General features: G+C 33.4%; 1 protein-coding gene across 2 annotated transcripts in view; it reads left to right on the forward strand.

Annotated features, from left to right (window-relative positions):
* Positions 1-16,150, forward strand: part of PIK3C3 (phosphatidylinositol 3-kinase catalytic subunit type 3) — a 136,879-nt gene that overhangs the window by 100,432 nt on the left and 20,297 nt on the right. For both annotated transcript variants that reach the window (XM_063076906.1, XM_063076907.1), the window contains one exon: positions 10,785-10,953. In XM_063076906.1, coding sequence (XP_062932976.1) covers positions 10,785-10,953 — 169 coding nt within the window. The remainder of the gene's footprint in view (positions 1-10,784; positions 10,954-16,150) is intronic.

Here is a 16,150-nt window from a genome sequence, read left to right on the forward strand (position 1 = left end):
GTGCTCTTTTAGCAATGGATATTTATAAAATGTTACAATGTACTGGGAAAGAGTTGTAATTTGGAAGAAGTTTTCATGTATTGTTTTCATTAGCTCTCTTTTTGGGTAAATCTTTTTATCACCAGAATCAAGCTACCAAAGCGATTCCATTTGTTTCTAAATTTCAATCATTTTATAATCACAATAGAATTATCTAATGCATAGAGTAGCATTACATCTATAATATTATATTCACAAGATCCTATTTGTCTTTTCTTTTGGAAATTGATAATATAATAGACGTTTTCCTGTTGGACTTTAAGAAGTATTGTTTATTGTGTATGTGTGTCTGTGTGTGTTGATGGGGATATTTTAAGAATAAAATTTGGAAAGAGGAGTCTACCTAATGTACTATTTGTCCCACATGTCATTTATTTGTTTTATGGAAATCAAATTGTAAAATTTCAGAAAGAGAAGCTTTAATCTTCTTCTTACCAGTTTTCCACTAGAGGGTGCTCCAAACTTGCCTTTAAAAACCACTTACATTAAAATGTGCTAGATAAGAGGCACATTCTTTTTCTTTTAAAACAGCAGATTTTTTTTTTTTTTTAACTGCTTTGTAATTTATTTCGTCCATTTGTATCACGCAGTTAGCATTTTAAATCTTCTTTATGGGGATAAATATTTTCAAATTTCCAGGTTTAGTTTAAATGAAATTAGGTTATATAAGGAGAGACTGATTGCATTCAAACAAGTAGAAGAGTAATACATTCCTCAGCTTCTAAAAATTTATAATAATTTTAAAATGTTTGTGTCGTTAGTTGTCTTTTAATGACAGTTCATATTTCAAAGCAGCTCCAAGTTATATTATTTCCATGTATGTTTTAAATCGATTTTGTATAGTTTAGAAAAAGTGAATTTTGAATGTGGTTCATTGCAGGAAATGTATTTCAGTACTTTTACTTAAAAATGCCTCGAATATTATGAAGTATCTTTTATGATGTATTTTGGGCCCATTATACCTTCAGCACAGATTATGTAACTTTAAAAATTGAGAATTTTGAATTATCTACATAACTTTCCAATCTCTCAATGGCTGATGGATCATTTCTTAAATATATGAAGTAACATTTCTCTCATTCTTCAAAATAGAACACCTTTGTCTGTTCTCATTTGCCAGCTGGGGCAGGTTTAGAGTTTATAATGAATTATAATCAGAGTGCTGTTGTATCACATATGTCCAGTTCCCAGGTATGAGAGATGGAGCAGAGGAAGGAGACATTCAGATTTTTTTTCACTGGTGTCTTTTTGGGACTTGCCCCTGGCAAACTGTTAGACCTATTAATATAGATGAGACATAAAAAGACCTGGCTAAGAATTCTAGTCATGTGTGAAAGAAAATGATACATTGCATATAGAGAATTTCAAAATCTATGCAAAGGTAATGTGCTAAAATGCAAAATAATAGTCTCAGTTTGTGCCAAACGGTTCTTTGCCCATGCATTTGGTTTTGGATACTGTTAGCTTGGTTGGAGTTTCCTCAACTTGTGCAGCAGAGGGTGCTATGTATCCATCCACTATAAATGTAAAAGTATGAAAAATTTTTTTGTCAGTGTATTGTTATGTGGTCAATTATAACATTGTTTTTTGGAAGTAAATTTAAGGTAAATAATATTTCACTTATTAATGCATTGCTATAAATTTCTTTGGATAAGAAATTACAAAATTCAAGCTCTGGTGCAGGATTGAAAAAAATGTTTTTGTTTTGTTTTGTTTTTTTCCAGAGTAGTCTTTAGAAGAAGCTTTAAGAAGTTTATTCAGGATAATCAATTTTGGCAGGATTCAAATGAAACATGGTTTGGGTTTATCCCAACTTTTTAGAGAACGGTTTATTTTTTCTTTTTATATTTGAGAATTTGAGGGGTACAGGGGAGGCCCAGTATAATGAAAACTTGTTCATTCCTTATAGTGTACAGACTTTGTGATAGAATTAATATGTTGATAATTGAAAACATTCACAGATGAATGCAGGGGGCTGGGGCTAAATGGAAAGTTAGTGGTAGGTCCTAAGGATGGCCCTTCTAATCTTGAGTTATACATTTGTGAGAGGAGTTGTGGTTTTTTGTGTCTTTGCACTTCACGGTAATACACTTTGAGCCTTTTGTCAGAAAGTTCAAAGTGAAGGAATAGTCACTTTTATTATCCCAATTGGACTTTTTTTTTCAATATATCACCTATCCTAATTTTCCTTATCGCTCTTTAATTTTATGTTAAGTTGATTCGCATTTTTTAAAATTCTGAGGAATAGTTTTAGACAGCAGTTAATAGGTTAGGCTCTGAAGTCAAATTTTGGGTTTAACTTGCCCTTCCACCATAGGGTGACTTTGGGTAAGTTACCTAATACACCTGTGGCTCAGTCTCCTCTCCTGAATGTGTAACTAATAATAGAACCTCTCTCCTGATGGTATTGTAAGGTTTCCATGAGATAATGTGGTAAAGTTTTGCTTGATATTAAGCACAACTTAGGTTTGTTTATTTTACCACCATGAGATGAGAATGTCTTCTTTTTCTAACTTATGTAGTTGTTACTTGGACTCATAATTTTAGAGATAAGAAAGTAGTTAATATATTTCAAAAATTCCTTTTTCCCCAACCCAAAATTCAAGCTCTTTTAAGTTACTGCTTTCCCTAATTCTCTTTTGAGTGGCTCTCTATGTTAATAGTTTAGGGGGGCTTATAAAAGAGAAACAGTCAATTTGATCATTGATTTGATGTTATCCTTTTTATGTTTTTAAGATAAGCCTTGATGTTTTCAAAATAAAGTATACTATATTTGTTTTATTTTTTTCTCAGAGTATAATACAGTTATTTATGATGTTCAAAATCTCATGTAGAAATAACTATTCAAATGGTGGTGCCTCCTCAGCTATTTCTATTTAAGTTGAGTATGATACATTAAATGCACTGTAAAATGTAAAGCCACACACTTTCTTAATGTGCCTGTTTATTTTCTGGGACATGAGGGAAAGGAATTCAAAAAGTCTTATGCATTTTGTAGGCACCCAGTAAATGCTTTTAAAAGGAATAAATGAACTAAGTTTTTTCATGTAATTTTATTCATTTTTAGGGTTTCCAGGAATTTTGTTTGTTTATTGATTTTTTACCATAGACTATGGACATACTATTATTTACCAGTTGGACTGGTTGTCTACAGTTGATGTATACAAAAGAGAACCAGCCCACACCTTCTATTTTTATCCATAAATATTTTTGATCATTCCTTTAGATGTTTAAATAGTGAGGAGGACTTTTCATATGAATCATTTTCTTTTAGAATTATTTAAAATGTCTTATCTTTGGAAAGTTGCTTGAATATTCAGTATCAGGAAGTCAATCTTGTATTAACTGAACCCTATCATGGGGAAAATCTTAATGGTTGCTGTAAGGATTTTTTTTTTTTTTTAAGTTTATTTTAAAAGGACATAGTTTCTTCTCATAAGTAATAAAAATGTTACGGTGCTATATACCATGTGTCTAAGGAGCTGGCAGTCACTTCATGGAGAAAGTAAGTTAGGCCAGGTTATGAAGAATGTGTTGGGTTTATATGGAAAGCAAAGGGGAAAAGAGTGCACTGTATTAGTTCATTTCTGTTGCTTACAACAAAATTCCTGAAACTGGGTAATTTATAGGGAAACAATAGTTATTGCTTACAGTTTTTGAGGCCAGATAGTTCAAAGTCCAGGGAACACATCTGGCGAAAGCCTTGGTGGTGGTGATAGTGACGCAGGGGTCTCATATGACAGATGGCGGAGCAAAGAGAGAGTAATCTCCTCATCCACTGTCCTTTTAAAGTCACCGGAACCACTCCCATTATGCCAAGAATGTATCAACCCATTGACAAGAGTGCAGTTCTCCCAATATAATCACCTGTTCAATGCCCCACCTTTCAATTACCATAGTAGGATTCCTACCCTCAGCAGTTAACAGTGGAGATTAAGTTTTGGGAGGACATTCGATCCAAGGCACACACATTCCAGTAAAAGCCTCAGAAGCTGAAATGAGCATTGCCTTCACACATAATGTACAGGCTGATTAAATTAGATTAATTTGAGGTCAGAAATCAGTCTGCTTCTTTTCGGATCACCTTTTATATAACAAAGCTTAATTCAGTCATTAGAGTGAAATTGTAGATTAGAGTATTTAATTTGTCATGTACTTTTTTTATCAAGGGATTCATTCTTTAGTGCTAGGTAGATACTATATTTTGCTTAGCAATGAATATGTTTTGAGGGAGGTAAAATTTTAATATATATTAACACATTCAAAGTTCTACCATAAAATAGTAATCATAACCTAGATTATTAAAAAGTTAATGTATTTTTATAGTGACCTTTTGAACAAAAGTGTGTCAGATTTTAAGGTAATGGGGTGTTCAGCACAGGGAATTGGTAACCATTAGTATTGATTATATGATTTTTAATTCATTTAGATTATTAATCTACCACTGTCCCCTCCACAATAACCTAACTGAAATTGTGAGTTCATATTAGTCAGAATTAAACTAGATCAGAGATCCTCAAGCTTCAGCCTGTGTCAGAATCACCCGAGGAGCCTGTTAAAATACAGATTACTGGGCCTCAGAATCCAAAATTATATGGTAGGGCCTGCTAATTTGTTTGTGTAACAAGGAAAAATATACCCTTGTATAGTTTGGTGCAAAAAATTCATGGAAAAATAGAATTGAAAGATAAGATGAACCTTTCCATAAACTTTTTGAAGACCCCTTGTACATAGTTATCTGAAAAGGTTATTAAATTTCTCTTGTCATTTAAAAATATTTGTATGTTTGAGACTGGATTATCTTCTTTTACTTCAGTTGAAACAACATATCATAATAGATGTAAAGCACGTATGAGAATCCAAACTATTTCTATTAAGCCACCATTAAAGAGATTTGCAAAATGTAAGACAATGCTCCTCTTCTCACTAAATTATTTTTGTTTTAGAAAAGTTTTTTTTAATAGAAAACAAGTTATGTTCAAATGTAATTGATGTATTGATTTTTTTTAAATAACCTAATATTTTTTTAAAGTCTCAGTTTTCATTTCAAATGCAGTAAACATTGATAGACATAACCCACATAAATGGAGGCTTTGGGGGGCCCTCAATTTTTAAGAGCATAAAAGGGTCCTGAGACCAAAATATGTTAGAATTGCTCATCAAAGGCCATTGTTTTTAATCATCAAAAGGTGACTTTTCTGCTTTAGACATTAAAATGGTTTTCTAGAAGAAAGGAGTATTACAGAGAATAAATCTTTATTGACTTAAGTGACTATATGAGAAATGAAAATTCATGACATTTGAAATTTGTTTTTTTTGAATGTACTTAGGCTATAGAGTCAGGTGTAGTAAGTGGGTTTGCCTTTATTTCACTAGTTAGTTTAATGGTATTCCTATTCATAAGAAGCCCATCTTAACAGTTGAGTGTGAAATGATAAATTGTGTGAAACATTTAGCAGATAATCAGAATGTCTATACTAATCTGTACTTATATATGTCTTATTGTTCTTTGTTACTCAAAAATATTATTGGAAAATATTGCATCATTACTGTGCTTTTAACTACAGATGAAAATACCTCTAACCAAATATATATCTTAAGGGCTTAAGTAATATGTATTGGGGACACTGGGAGGGTAGGTATAGGGAGCATTTTTAATTCCAAAAATATAGGTTTTATTATAATATTAAATAGTTATTCACCGTATTTTTTTCTAAGTTTAGTGGTAGGACAACAGGAAAGGTAGAACATTTGCATAAGAAATAAAGGCTTTTTGTGAAAAAGTGGTAAAATGTCAGGTTGTATAAAAAAAATTGGAGAGCACGAAATTTACTGTGGAGTAGAGTTTCAGGGAAGAATTTTGGAGTTGGAAATTATATGGAATCTTGAAAAAAAGTAGAGTTTGAATTACAGGAAACAGTGGAAGTGTCAAACAGAAGAGGAGTAAGCAGAGTTATAAAAAAAAGGAATGAGTACAATTTTTAGATTGGCCACATTTAGTTATTAGATAAACAAAATGGAAATGAAGACTCTACCATTAAATACTATTAATTTCAGCAGTATCTATTCTCTTTAATGCAAGGACCTCAAATGCCTTGAACTATAATTTTAGAAAGAAATTCATGCAGCATATGCACATAACAGGAAAATTTAATTAGCACCTCTTATTCCCTATGTATTACAAGTCAGGGACAAAAGGAGGCAATTACGGTCAACAACTAGTTGGACCATAGTTATGTACACTTTATTTCTCGATTGTTTAAGGTGATAGATTTGAATAAGACCACACTCGCTGAACTTCTTAATTAAACAGTTTTTAGATTCATGAAGTGCATTTTTAAAATCCATACAAGTTTCATTTACAGATATTAACTTTAAAAAACCATTCCCTTTAGTATGTACAAGGATGAATTTTCTTGAAACATTAATAGCCTCTTTTCAAAATACACAGCTCTTTGAACTTGCTAAGCATAATAATGGTTTCACTGTTAGATACTGAATATTTTATGCCTTATAATTAAGCAGTATTACTGTTCTTTGAGAGTTTTCTTACAAAAAGGATAGAAATATATCCTTTATTTGCAAGCAGTGATGCATAGATGAAATTAGAATCCCAGTAATGCCTCTAATGAAACGAAGGAAATTGGGACTAGATTTTCTTTTAAAAGCATGGAGCCCATTAAATAATCTGTGTGTGTTGGCAGTTTTGTATAAAAGATTGATCAGATTAATTATCTGCTCAAGTTCTGAGTATCATTAGGAATTATGTTAGTAACAAAACATTACTTAAGTAAAACCAAGGAACATTATCTACACCTGTAATATTGTGAGCTTCTCCTCTTTTTACCTCTTGAAGGGTAGAATGCCATGTATCCAACAAGGTAGAAAATAAATGGGAACTCCAGAATGTGAAGTACTAAAAGAAGTGCTTAGCTAAGTTGAACAGAGGATACACATTTAGTTGAAGGTGGTAAAATTCTTAACAGAAGTTGATCATGGACTCTTTACCAAGTTATGGAAAATTAAAATGATAGCATACCCCTCTTGAACTTTAAGAGATTAGGAGATGATGCTTTTCCATTGAGTACTGCATTTATCAAATTCTTTATTCTAGAACTGATTCCTCATATTTTTTGAATCATGGACTTCTCTTGAGAATCTGGTAAAGTGTATGGATCGCTGAAAATAGCTTCATTGTGCTTAGAGACCAGTGAAGCCCATTTTGGGATTATGAAAAGATATTTTTCAAACACGGTGATACACAGGCCCCTTTTAAATGGAAATAAATCTCCCCATGTTTACATATTTTATAATCTTAAACATATACAACATAAAACCTGATTAACATCTTGTGTGTCTACTCTCACATAACTATAAAATGAAGACAAATTTATAAAGTAAGTCAGTGTTACAAACAAGTAAAATTAAGTTAACAACATTGATGAGACAGGTGATATATTATTGAAACTAAATTGCCACTTACAATGTGAATATGGTGCAGATAGTATAGCGTGAGTTTGAATTAGTACTTTTACTATCATATCCCATGTGTAGGTTCTTGTACTACTTTTCTCTACTTGAACTACTTTAAAATATCTGTTCAGGATGCTGTCATAATTTCAAGGTATAAAATTGTGCTTTTATTTTATTAGTACTAGCCAGCAACAATTAAAATAGAATTGCTATTTGATACCAACCCAGGCCTAAGACACTGATATCACAGGGCAGTACTAAGTAGTAAGGTATCGTCCAGATGATCCAGAGTTGGCCTCTATTAATTTTATTATATATCATCATGGAAATAAAGAACACAAAATTTTGAAAACAAAACAACTTCTTATAAGAACTGTAAAGCTTCTAGAAAATCTCACATCAACAATGTTATTAAATGGTGTCTGAGCTGTAAATGCAGAATTAAGATATCATTGGTTAAATAAATGCAAAATAGACACATTGAGTGCTCCTGTATGCTAGGCATTGTCCTAGGTTTCAGGAGTATAACAAAGATAAATAAAACAGGATTCTTGATTATAAGATTATTAACTGATTCATTAAGAGTTTAGTGGAGGAAGAAAAATAAGTGAGCAAATAATTCCAATATGCACTTAGCCAAGGAGTTTTGATACATATAGATGAGGTAAGAGCCTCATAATAACTGCTTACCAAATGTCTGCTGACATGGATAGCCTTAGTATGAGCTACAGGAATCATTTAGCTAAGCTGTTACTGCCTTTGTTATTTTTTGGAACAAAGCCGTTTTTCTATTCTCTACAGGTTCCTTGCTATCTATATCTAATTGTAATTTTACTATACTATACTACACACACACACACACACACACACACACTTTAAAAAAAACAACAACATATTAAGCCTGGTATAAGTGAAAAAATAAATAAGTAAAAAATAAACGGTGAGGAGTTGATTTGGATAAATGCAAAATTGGTTTTCTTTGCAACAGTTAACATAACATACAGCCAGTGATAATGTTGTTTAAACCTTTGGATAGTTGTTGTTACGAGCATTAATACATATGCTGTTATTTCTCTTTACATATGAAGACCATGATCCAAATTTGATACAACTTCTGTTAAGTCTAGATAATTTACAGTGTAGTTTTCTTTACTGTAATATGAAAATAATGCCATTATCTACTTTGAATTTTTCTTAAACTTAGTATCATTATTGCCTAACAATCAGACTTTTTTTTTATTACCTGGCCGTAGCAGATTTGAACTTCCTTCTCATTTTCAAAGTTGCGTAAAATTTCCAACTTAATTGTTTAGTTTTTCCTTGTGAGAAAGATGACTAAAAGAGATTCAAAAAGTAAGGTTGCTTATTTTTTTAATATTTAATTTTACTAATTCCTGGAAGTTGTGATCTCAGATGTAATATACATATCAATTCCGTATATTCAAGCATCTTTAAAATGTTAAATTATTAATTTTTTTGAATAAAGTATGGAATTTTAATTTTTAAGTGGTAATTAAAGTATTTAACATAAACATTTACAAACAACTTTCAGAGACCTAGTTATTAGATAATAAATAGGTTGATTTAGTTTTTGTAAGTCCTGTCAGACGAAATGATTTTCTCCTCTTACTTTAGTGACATACCTTCTAGAATGGGGCAAGAATGTAGATGTAGATTCTTGCCTTAAGTGAGGTTTTTTAGTTATTTTGCTTTACACACCCATCTGTAACTTAGTTGGGAATAGTAATAGTAATAACAACAACAACAAGAATAACAAGAATAATGGCAGCTAATATTTGGAGTGTTTATTGTGTAACACATACTGCATTTCAGTTTTATTGTCTCTTCTAACTCTGCCTCATGAGGTAATTATCAGTATTATCTTACTTTGCAGTTTGGAAAGGTTAAGCAACTTTGTCAAGGTCACATACTTGATCAAGTGAGACATGACGATGTCTTTTGTACCACAGGGCAACTACTGTTTCAAAGTTCCTGCCAGTGCATCACTCTGACCTGGGACTTCATTGCCTTATAACCAGAATCAGTCTGTGCCCTTGATTGTTTAATTTAATTTCCCACAGTGACCTAATTATGGAGTTTAAAATTTATAGATAATAGTAATAACGTTCAGAGAAAAAGGTAGAAGTATACAGCTAACATCTTAACAGGAGAGTAAGTGTGTAAAGTATTTTGCAAGATGGCAGAAGTGTGCAAAAATCCAATAAATGCACTGCTAGAAGGATCGGTGTTGGCTGGTGCCCTTTAGGAAGAAAAATCTAAGCTTCCCAAATATCCTACAAAGGATAGATTTCCACATAAAACAAGTCATAATGTATTATAAGACAGATGAGAGTGGGCAGGTTGCAGTGGAGAGATTTCCATCTGGCTTTTTAGTGAATTCTTTCCTTCATTCAGCAATGAGTGCCTACTATGTGCCAGTAACTGCTGAGACTGGGTTACAGCAATGCGCAACATAGGCACAATTCCTAAATCCCTGCCTTGGTGGAGCTTCGATTGTTGAGTAGGATCCATGAGGTTACTTTTTGTTTTAAATGTACCCCTGCTTTATACATACTTATAAGTCAGAAGTCTATGGTGACTTTCATACTCTAGAGTGAGTTATCACATTCTGACATGTCTGTTTATGAATTTAGGTGACTGCTGTAGTGGGCACTGCAGCTGTTTTCAGCTCTTGGCAGACGTGAATACTGTTTTTGGTTTCCTAGTCTGCAGCTAATGAGTGACACAGATTAGTTGAAAATGATTCAAATGAATTTAACAATATAATTTGAAATTTGGGTTTGGTTTTTTTTATTTTTTTTTGAGTAATGTTAAGTTAAAGGAAGGGTTCATATCAGGAGAACTTAAGTGAAAGAAATGGTCTTCCATTATGAAGGACACTTTGCTTAAACCTGAGCATGAGAAATTTGCCACAAGATTCTAGTTTCTGCTGATGCCTTAAAAAGTTGTCCAGGCTTTGACCGTCTTTGATTCTGGAGACCTAAAAATAGGATTTAAATTTTTAAATTAATATTACTATGGTATGATTTTAAGCATAGTTTTATCTGAATGAATGTGAGTTAAAATGAACTAAAATATGCCTAAAGGCCACCCCCAAGCCAGGAGTTAGAAAATCAAACAATTTAATGGGCTTTTTCATAAATTAATACTCTTTATGAAGAGATACTTCTTATACCGGTTGTATGACATATCCCCTTCCCAGTTTTTGGATACAAATTCTGGATACAAATGAGTTTCTTGTCAACATCCAGGCAAACTCTTCCACATAGACTTTGGATATATTTTGGGTCGGGATCCGAAGCCTCTTCCTCCTCCAATGAAGCTGAATAAAGAGATGGTGGAAGGAATGGGGGGCACACAGAGTGAGCAGTACCAAGAGTTCCGGAAACAGTGTTACACAGCTTTTCTCCACCTTCGAAGGTAAGTCCATTTGCTTGACATAGAAAATTTTGGTAAATTTATGTTATAGAACAAGAGCAGTACTTGTTCAAATGTGTGCATTCTCTAGCATTAATCTCTTTATCAGAATAACACAGGTAACAAATATTTCCTGATATACATTTGAAATTTATTTTGATACTCAGTCTGATATCAAAGAGAAAAGACATAAAATTTCTTGTTTTCCCACTAATTACCCATTACCATTTCCCACTAATTATGGAGGCCTCAAAGTCAGTGGGTTGACATTTAATAAAGTATGCTCTGTATACTTGTTGGCAGTGGGATAGAGAGAAAGTTAAGTAACTTTATACCATTCAGATCTCCCTGAAAGCAGTCCTGGAGGATTATAATCACCATGCTGAGTTCTTTTCCTTCTCCCTAATTGACCTCCCATTTTTTTTTTAAATCAAAGAATGAAGGATTCGCCTTATTTAGAGTGATATTAGTTCAGTCATTTTTATTTTTTTAGCACCTTTATCTGTCTCAGTTTGGGTGCTCTTCAGGAACATTCAGAAGTTTGTTCAATGTTTGAGGAGTAAATGTTACATGTGATTTTGTCTCTTTTTTAATACCTCATCAGTCATTCTGCTGTATAAAAATGTTGATTTTTCTCTGTTCCTTTTTTCTTCAATATCACTATATCTATGCTTCCTTCAGACTAATTTACTTGGGACTGAATATCATATATCATCAGGAAAAAAATTAGGCATGTTTGTTAAATTCAGTATATGGCTCTGATGATTAATCAAAAATGGCAGGATCATATTTGACTCTAATGCTTTTTCCAGCCTAACTCTGCAAAATAAATTTTCTTAGTCTGGCTAAAAATTCCATGTAACAAAATATATGATCATCTCTTATTAATCAGTACGTATTACACCAGTAATTAATTAGTAAATTTATTTTTTTCAACTCTAATGGCAACAGTAGTAGTACTAAAACATTTTAAATCTTAAGTGTTCAAGGAAAACATGATTCTTTTAACCCATGTTTATGCCAAACACCATTCTAGATTCTGATGACAAAAAAGATTGCCAACATTTTTTGGTAAAAATCTCTAATACTGAATTTTGGAATGCATTTAAATATATCAAGCAAAGTTCTTATATTGTCTGAGAGGATGTTTGCCTAGTCACCAAAGATCAGTGAATTTGTTGGTCACGCTACCTTTCATCATTAACTACTTTGTTTCTCCTCTTTGAATAGTGATGACACTTATTAAATAAATATTTTTATGGGATTCAACTTTAATATTTGTGGCATAATGGACAGAATGCAGGGGAAATAGACCTAAAATACTGTAAGAGCCTCAACTCATATAGTTAAATGCATTTGTATTTTCCGTTTTGATGGTTTTTCTGGAAAAATTTAAACTATCTTTGAATGACTAGTGTATAGCATGATGGTTGGCATAAACATGGATAAAAGAAAGAGTGCATTTTCCTTGAACACTATACTCAACCCCTTTTAACAATCCAAATTATATTACATCCCTCCATATGAGGGTACTTCAAAAAGTTCATGGAAAGATTCGTATTATCTTTCAAGTCTATTTTTCCACAAACTTTTCAAAATACCCTCGTACAAGTTTTGTCTACAGTCAATTTTATATACTTTCCCACCCCACCATTATTTTTTTAACCTTATCTTTCCATTGTCCTTCAATACTAGTTTAAAGATTTCTGGTAACTTTTAAATCTGTTTTTTTCTGGATAGGATGTTAAATGGCTACTCTATTTAATATGAATTTTCTATTTTTATTTACTTGTTCTTTCTGAAATAGAAAATGCAGGTTAGTGGCAACAGATGTAAAAGATAAGTACAGTTAAGGTAACGACAAATTATCCACAACGTATTTGGATGTTTAAGCTTCTTATAGAATATTCCATTGTATATTTATTTAATTCGGTTTCCTTTGCTATAACAGTGGAAGCATGGGTAGTTAAATTTAAACCATCACATAATCCAGAAAGCATTAATGTTTGCATTTTTAAAAAGAAACATACATTCTGCTTCCATAAAGGTAGACATTTTAACATAGATTCCAGCTGCCCATTAGAATCACCTGGGGAGCTTGTGGAGGAGGTGTTGGGGAGCAGTTCTGGGCTCCCTCAGATTTCATGGTTTGGGATTGGGCCTAGACACTGATATGTCTAAGAAGCTCCCCAGGAGATTCTAAGGGACATTCGGTTTTGATAACTTGTGATACATCCCTTTCAAAATTGAATCTTATATTCTCCTCCCTGTGGTAAATTTCTAAGGATTCTCTCATGACAAGATGGGAAGAAACCACATATAATCAGATTAAGCAGAGTATAAATAATTGAGAGTTAGTTGAAAGGGCATCTTTTTTTCATAACGTAATACTTAACAGCTGGCTGTACTCTGCTCATACCACGTTCCTTGCAGCGATCTCAAGTGGATCACCTTTAGAAGAAGAAAAGTAGGCACACATAACTCCGTTGAAGATCACACAATCAGACGTATTACCCACTGCTAACCGTCATCTGCCTACCTCCCCATCACTCTCATTCAATGAAAACTTTCACTGTCTTCTTTGTGACTATTGCTGTGACTTCAACATCCACATGGATGGTCCAGCAGTGATCTGGCCTCAGAAGGGCTTGTCCTCATTTAGAACCAGCCTTGACCACTCCCTTCAATCAATACTAGTAAATTTACCCTTCCGAAATCTCAATCCCAAGCTTTCTATTCTCTCAACAACACTTTTGTATATTTACAGCTCATTTTTAGATGTGCCCTACAAGTCTTCCACCTCATTGATACTTCCAGTCTCATCACCCTACCACCATACATATCTACCTCATATTCTCACTTTTTTCTTTTCCTCACTGAATTTTATGGCTCCAAACTATTGCTCTTTCCTCTAAACTCTCTTTTAAGCATTTTTATTTAGTCCTGTAACTCCACCTGCTGAAACCACAACTCTGGTCAAAACTATTTCATACATGCAGTGCAACAGCTGTATGTTAGGAAAGAAAATCTAACAGTTGTGGTGTTACCACTGGTTTTAAATCAGTGTTTCTCAACAGGGCTATTTTGCATTCTCTACTCTCCCCAGGGCACATTTGGCAATGTCTGGAGACATTCTTTGGTTGTCACAGCTGGTGAGTGCTCCTGGCATCTAGTGGGAGAGACCAGGGATATTGCTGAACATTGGACTACTACCTTGTTTCTCCGGTGTGTGTTGTCACTGTCTCCACTAACTTGCCTCCTTTACTTTCTTCAGCCTTCTCCAGTAAGGCTTCCATTCCTACTCCACTATTGAAGCTAATCAAGGTAAACAGTTACCTATACCAAATCCAGTGCTTGCTTTTGCATCCTAGCAGCTTCTGACACAGCTGACCACCTCTGTTCCTGAAATCATTTCTCAGATTTGGTGTCATTTCCCTGTTTTCTTTCTGCCTCACTGGTCTCTCCTGCTTCTTTATTGATTTCTTCCATTTTCTTTCTGACCTTTACATATTGAACTGTGTAGAAATTTCATTATCATTATAAAGTGTTTAGTTCTGGATCTTTTTTTCCCCCTAAACTCTCTTACCCATTTTCATCTAGTTCTGTGACTTTAAATATGATCCAAATGCTGATGGCTTTAAACCAAAACGACCAGACCTAATTTCTCCTCTGAGATATATGTAATTGCCTACTTGACATGTCTGCTAAGAATCTAGCAGGCATCTCAAACTCAGTATATCTAAAACAGAATTATAGGTTTCCTGCCTAAAATTCAGTCCCTTCTCCATTCAGTATTTCCTATTTTGGTGAATTACAGTAGTGTTCTGTTACGTAAGCTAAATCCTTTGTGACATTCAGTTCCTCTCTTCTCTCTCCCCACCTCCATTGAAACTATCAGCAAATATTATCTACTCCATTTTCAGAATATACCCCTAATACCATGTTGTTTCTTTTACATCTGGAAGTCTGTGATACAATTTCTCTACCTCTATTCTTATTCCCCACAAGATGGCCAGTGTGAGCTTTTGAAAGTACTTGTCAGAATGTGTCACTGCACTCTTTAAACTCAGTTGCTTCTCAGTACATTTTGAATAAAATACCTCCTTAAGATGGCTCCTTCTTTCCTCACTCTATCAATTACTGACCCATTTCCCTGTTTTTCCTTTTTAAAATCTTTGTATCAGTCAACCAGACATAAAATTATCTTATCTGTTTGTTGTATGAGCCCCCAGCTTCCTCCAGAATGTAAACTCATGAATGGAGGGACCTTGTTTGTTCGGTTTGCCACTGTATCCCTAGTGCTTGGAACACTGTATATAGTGGGTGCTCAGTAAATATTTGTCTGTTGAATGAATAAAAGTTTTTTTTGTTTGTTTTTGTTTTTGTTTTAAGATTTCCCACAAGGAAATCAGTAACTTAAAGCTAGGTTAAAGCTGTTTAGCCATTTTATAACTTTTTTTTTAAAGAGTATAAGTGAGTTAAGGCCTAATTTGATTACAAGAATATGTCGGGTTAGAAGTTTTCATTATAGTTCTTCCTGTTTTTCATGAGCAATATGAAATTCAGAAATGATAAAATGAGTAATTTGAAACTCATATGGATAATCATTTTTGTATATGTTTCATTATCATTATAGTTCAAGTAAAACAGTTTTAAAGTAACATCTTGTCCTTTTTTAAATTTTATTTTAGATGGGTAGATGGCTGGAATAAAGATTCTGTATCACCCTCGTCCTGGCCTTCTTCCTCTGGAGAAGAGAGTGCTAGGCACTTGTGTTGATACTTTTACTGAGACAGCTAAAAACCTCATTGCCTAAAACCAAAGCTTCCTTTATTCACGCTGATCCCCAAAGTTAAACCTGAGTCTCTTTTTATCATCACAGTGCTAAGAAGGGGCCACCCAGAGCATAATAACTACCTAAGGGGAGAGTATTTTGGAGCAGGAGGTGGAGCATGCCCAGTAAAGACGTATTCACACCTTTCCCCACAAGCCTCCACCTCTGGAAATGAACATTTAGAATGTAGCATTCTTTCTCCTTATTTGGGAGAAGAGGAAGAGTTTGAAATTCGTGAAGATAAACTGTCAGTTCCTGTCAGAGGCCAGAATACTCCAGGGATATCATCATTCAGATAGCTTGTCCATTTTTAATGTAGTAGAGTACTAGCTATTTTCTCTTTCATTTAAGATTACCTATATCCAG

The sequence above is a fragment of the Cynocephalus volans genome, chromosome 13 (assembly GCF_027409185.1).
Source record: "Cynocephalus volans isolate mCynVol1 chromosome 13, mCynVol1.pri, whole genome shotgun sequence".
Classification (NCBI taxonomy): domain Eukaryota; kingdom Metazoa; phylum Chordata; class Mammalia; order Dermoptera; family Cynocephalidae; genus Cynocephalus; species Cynocephalus volans.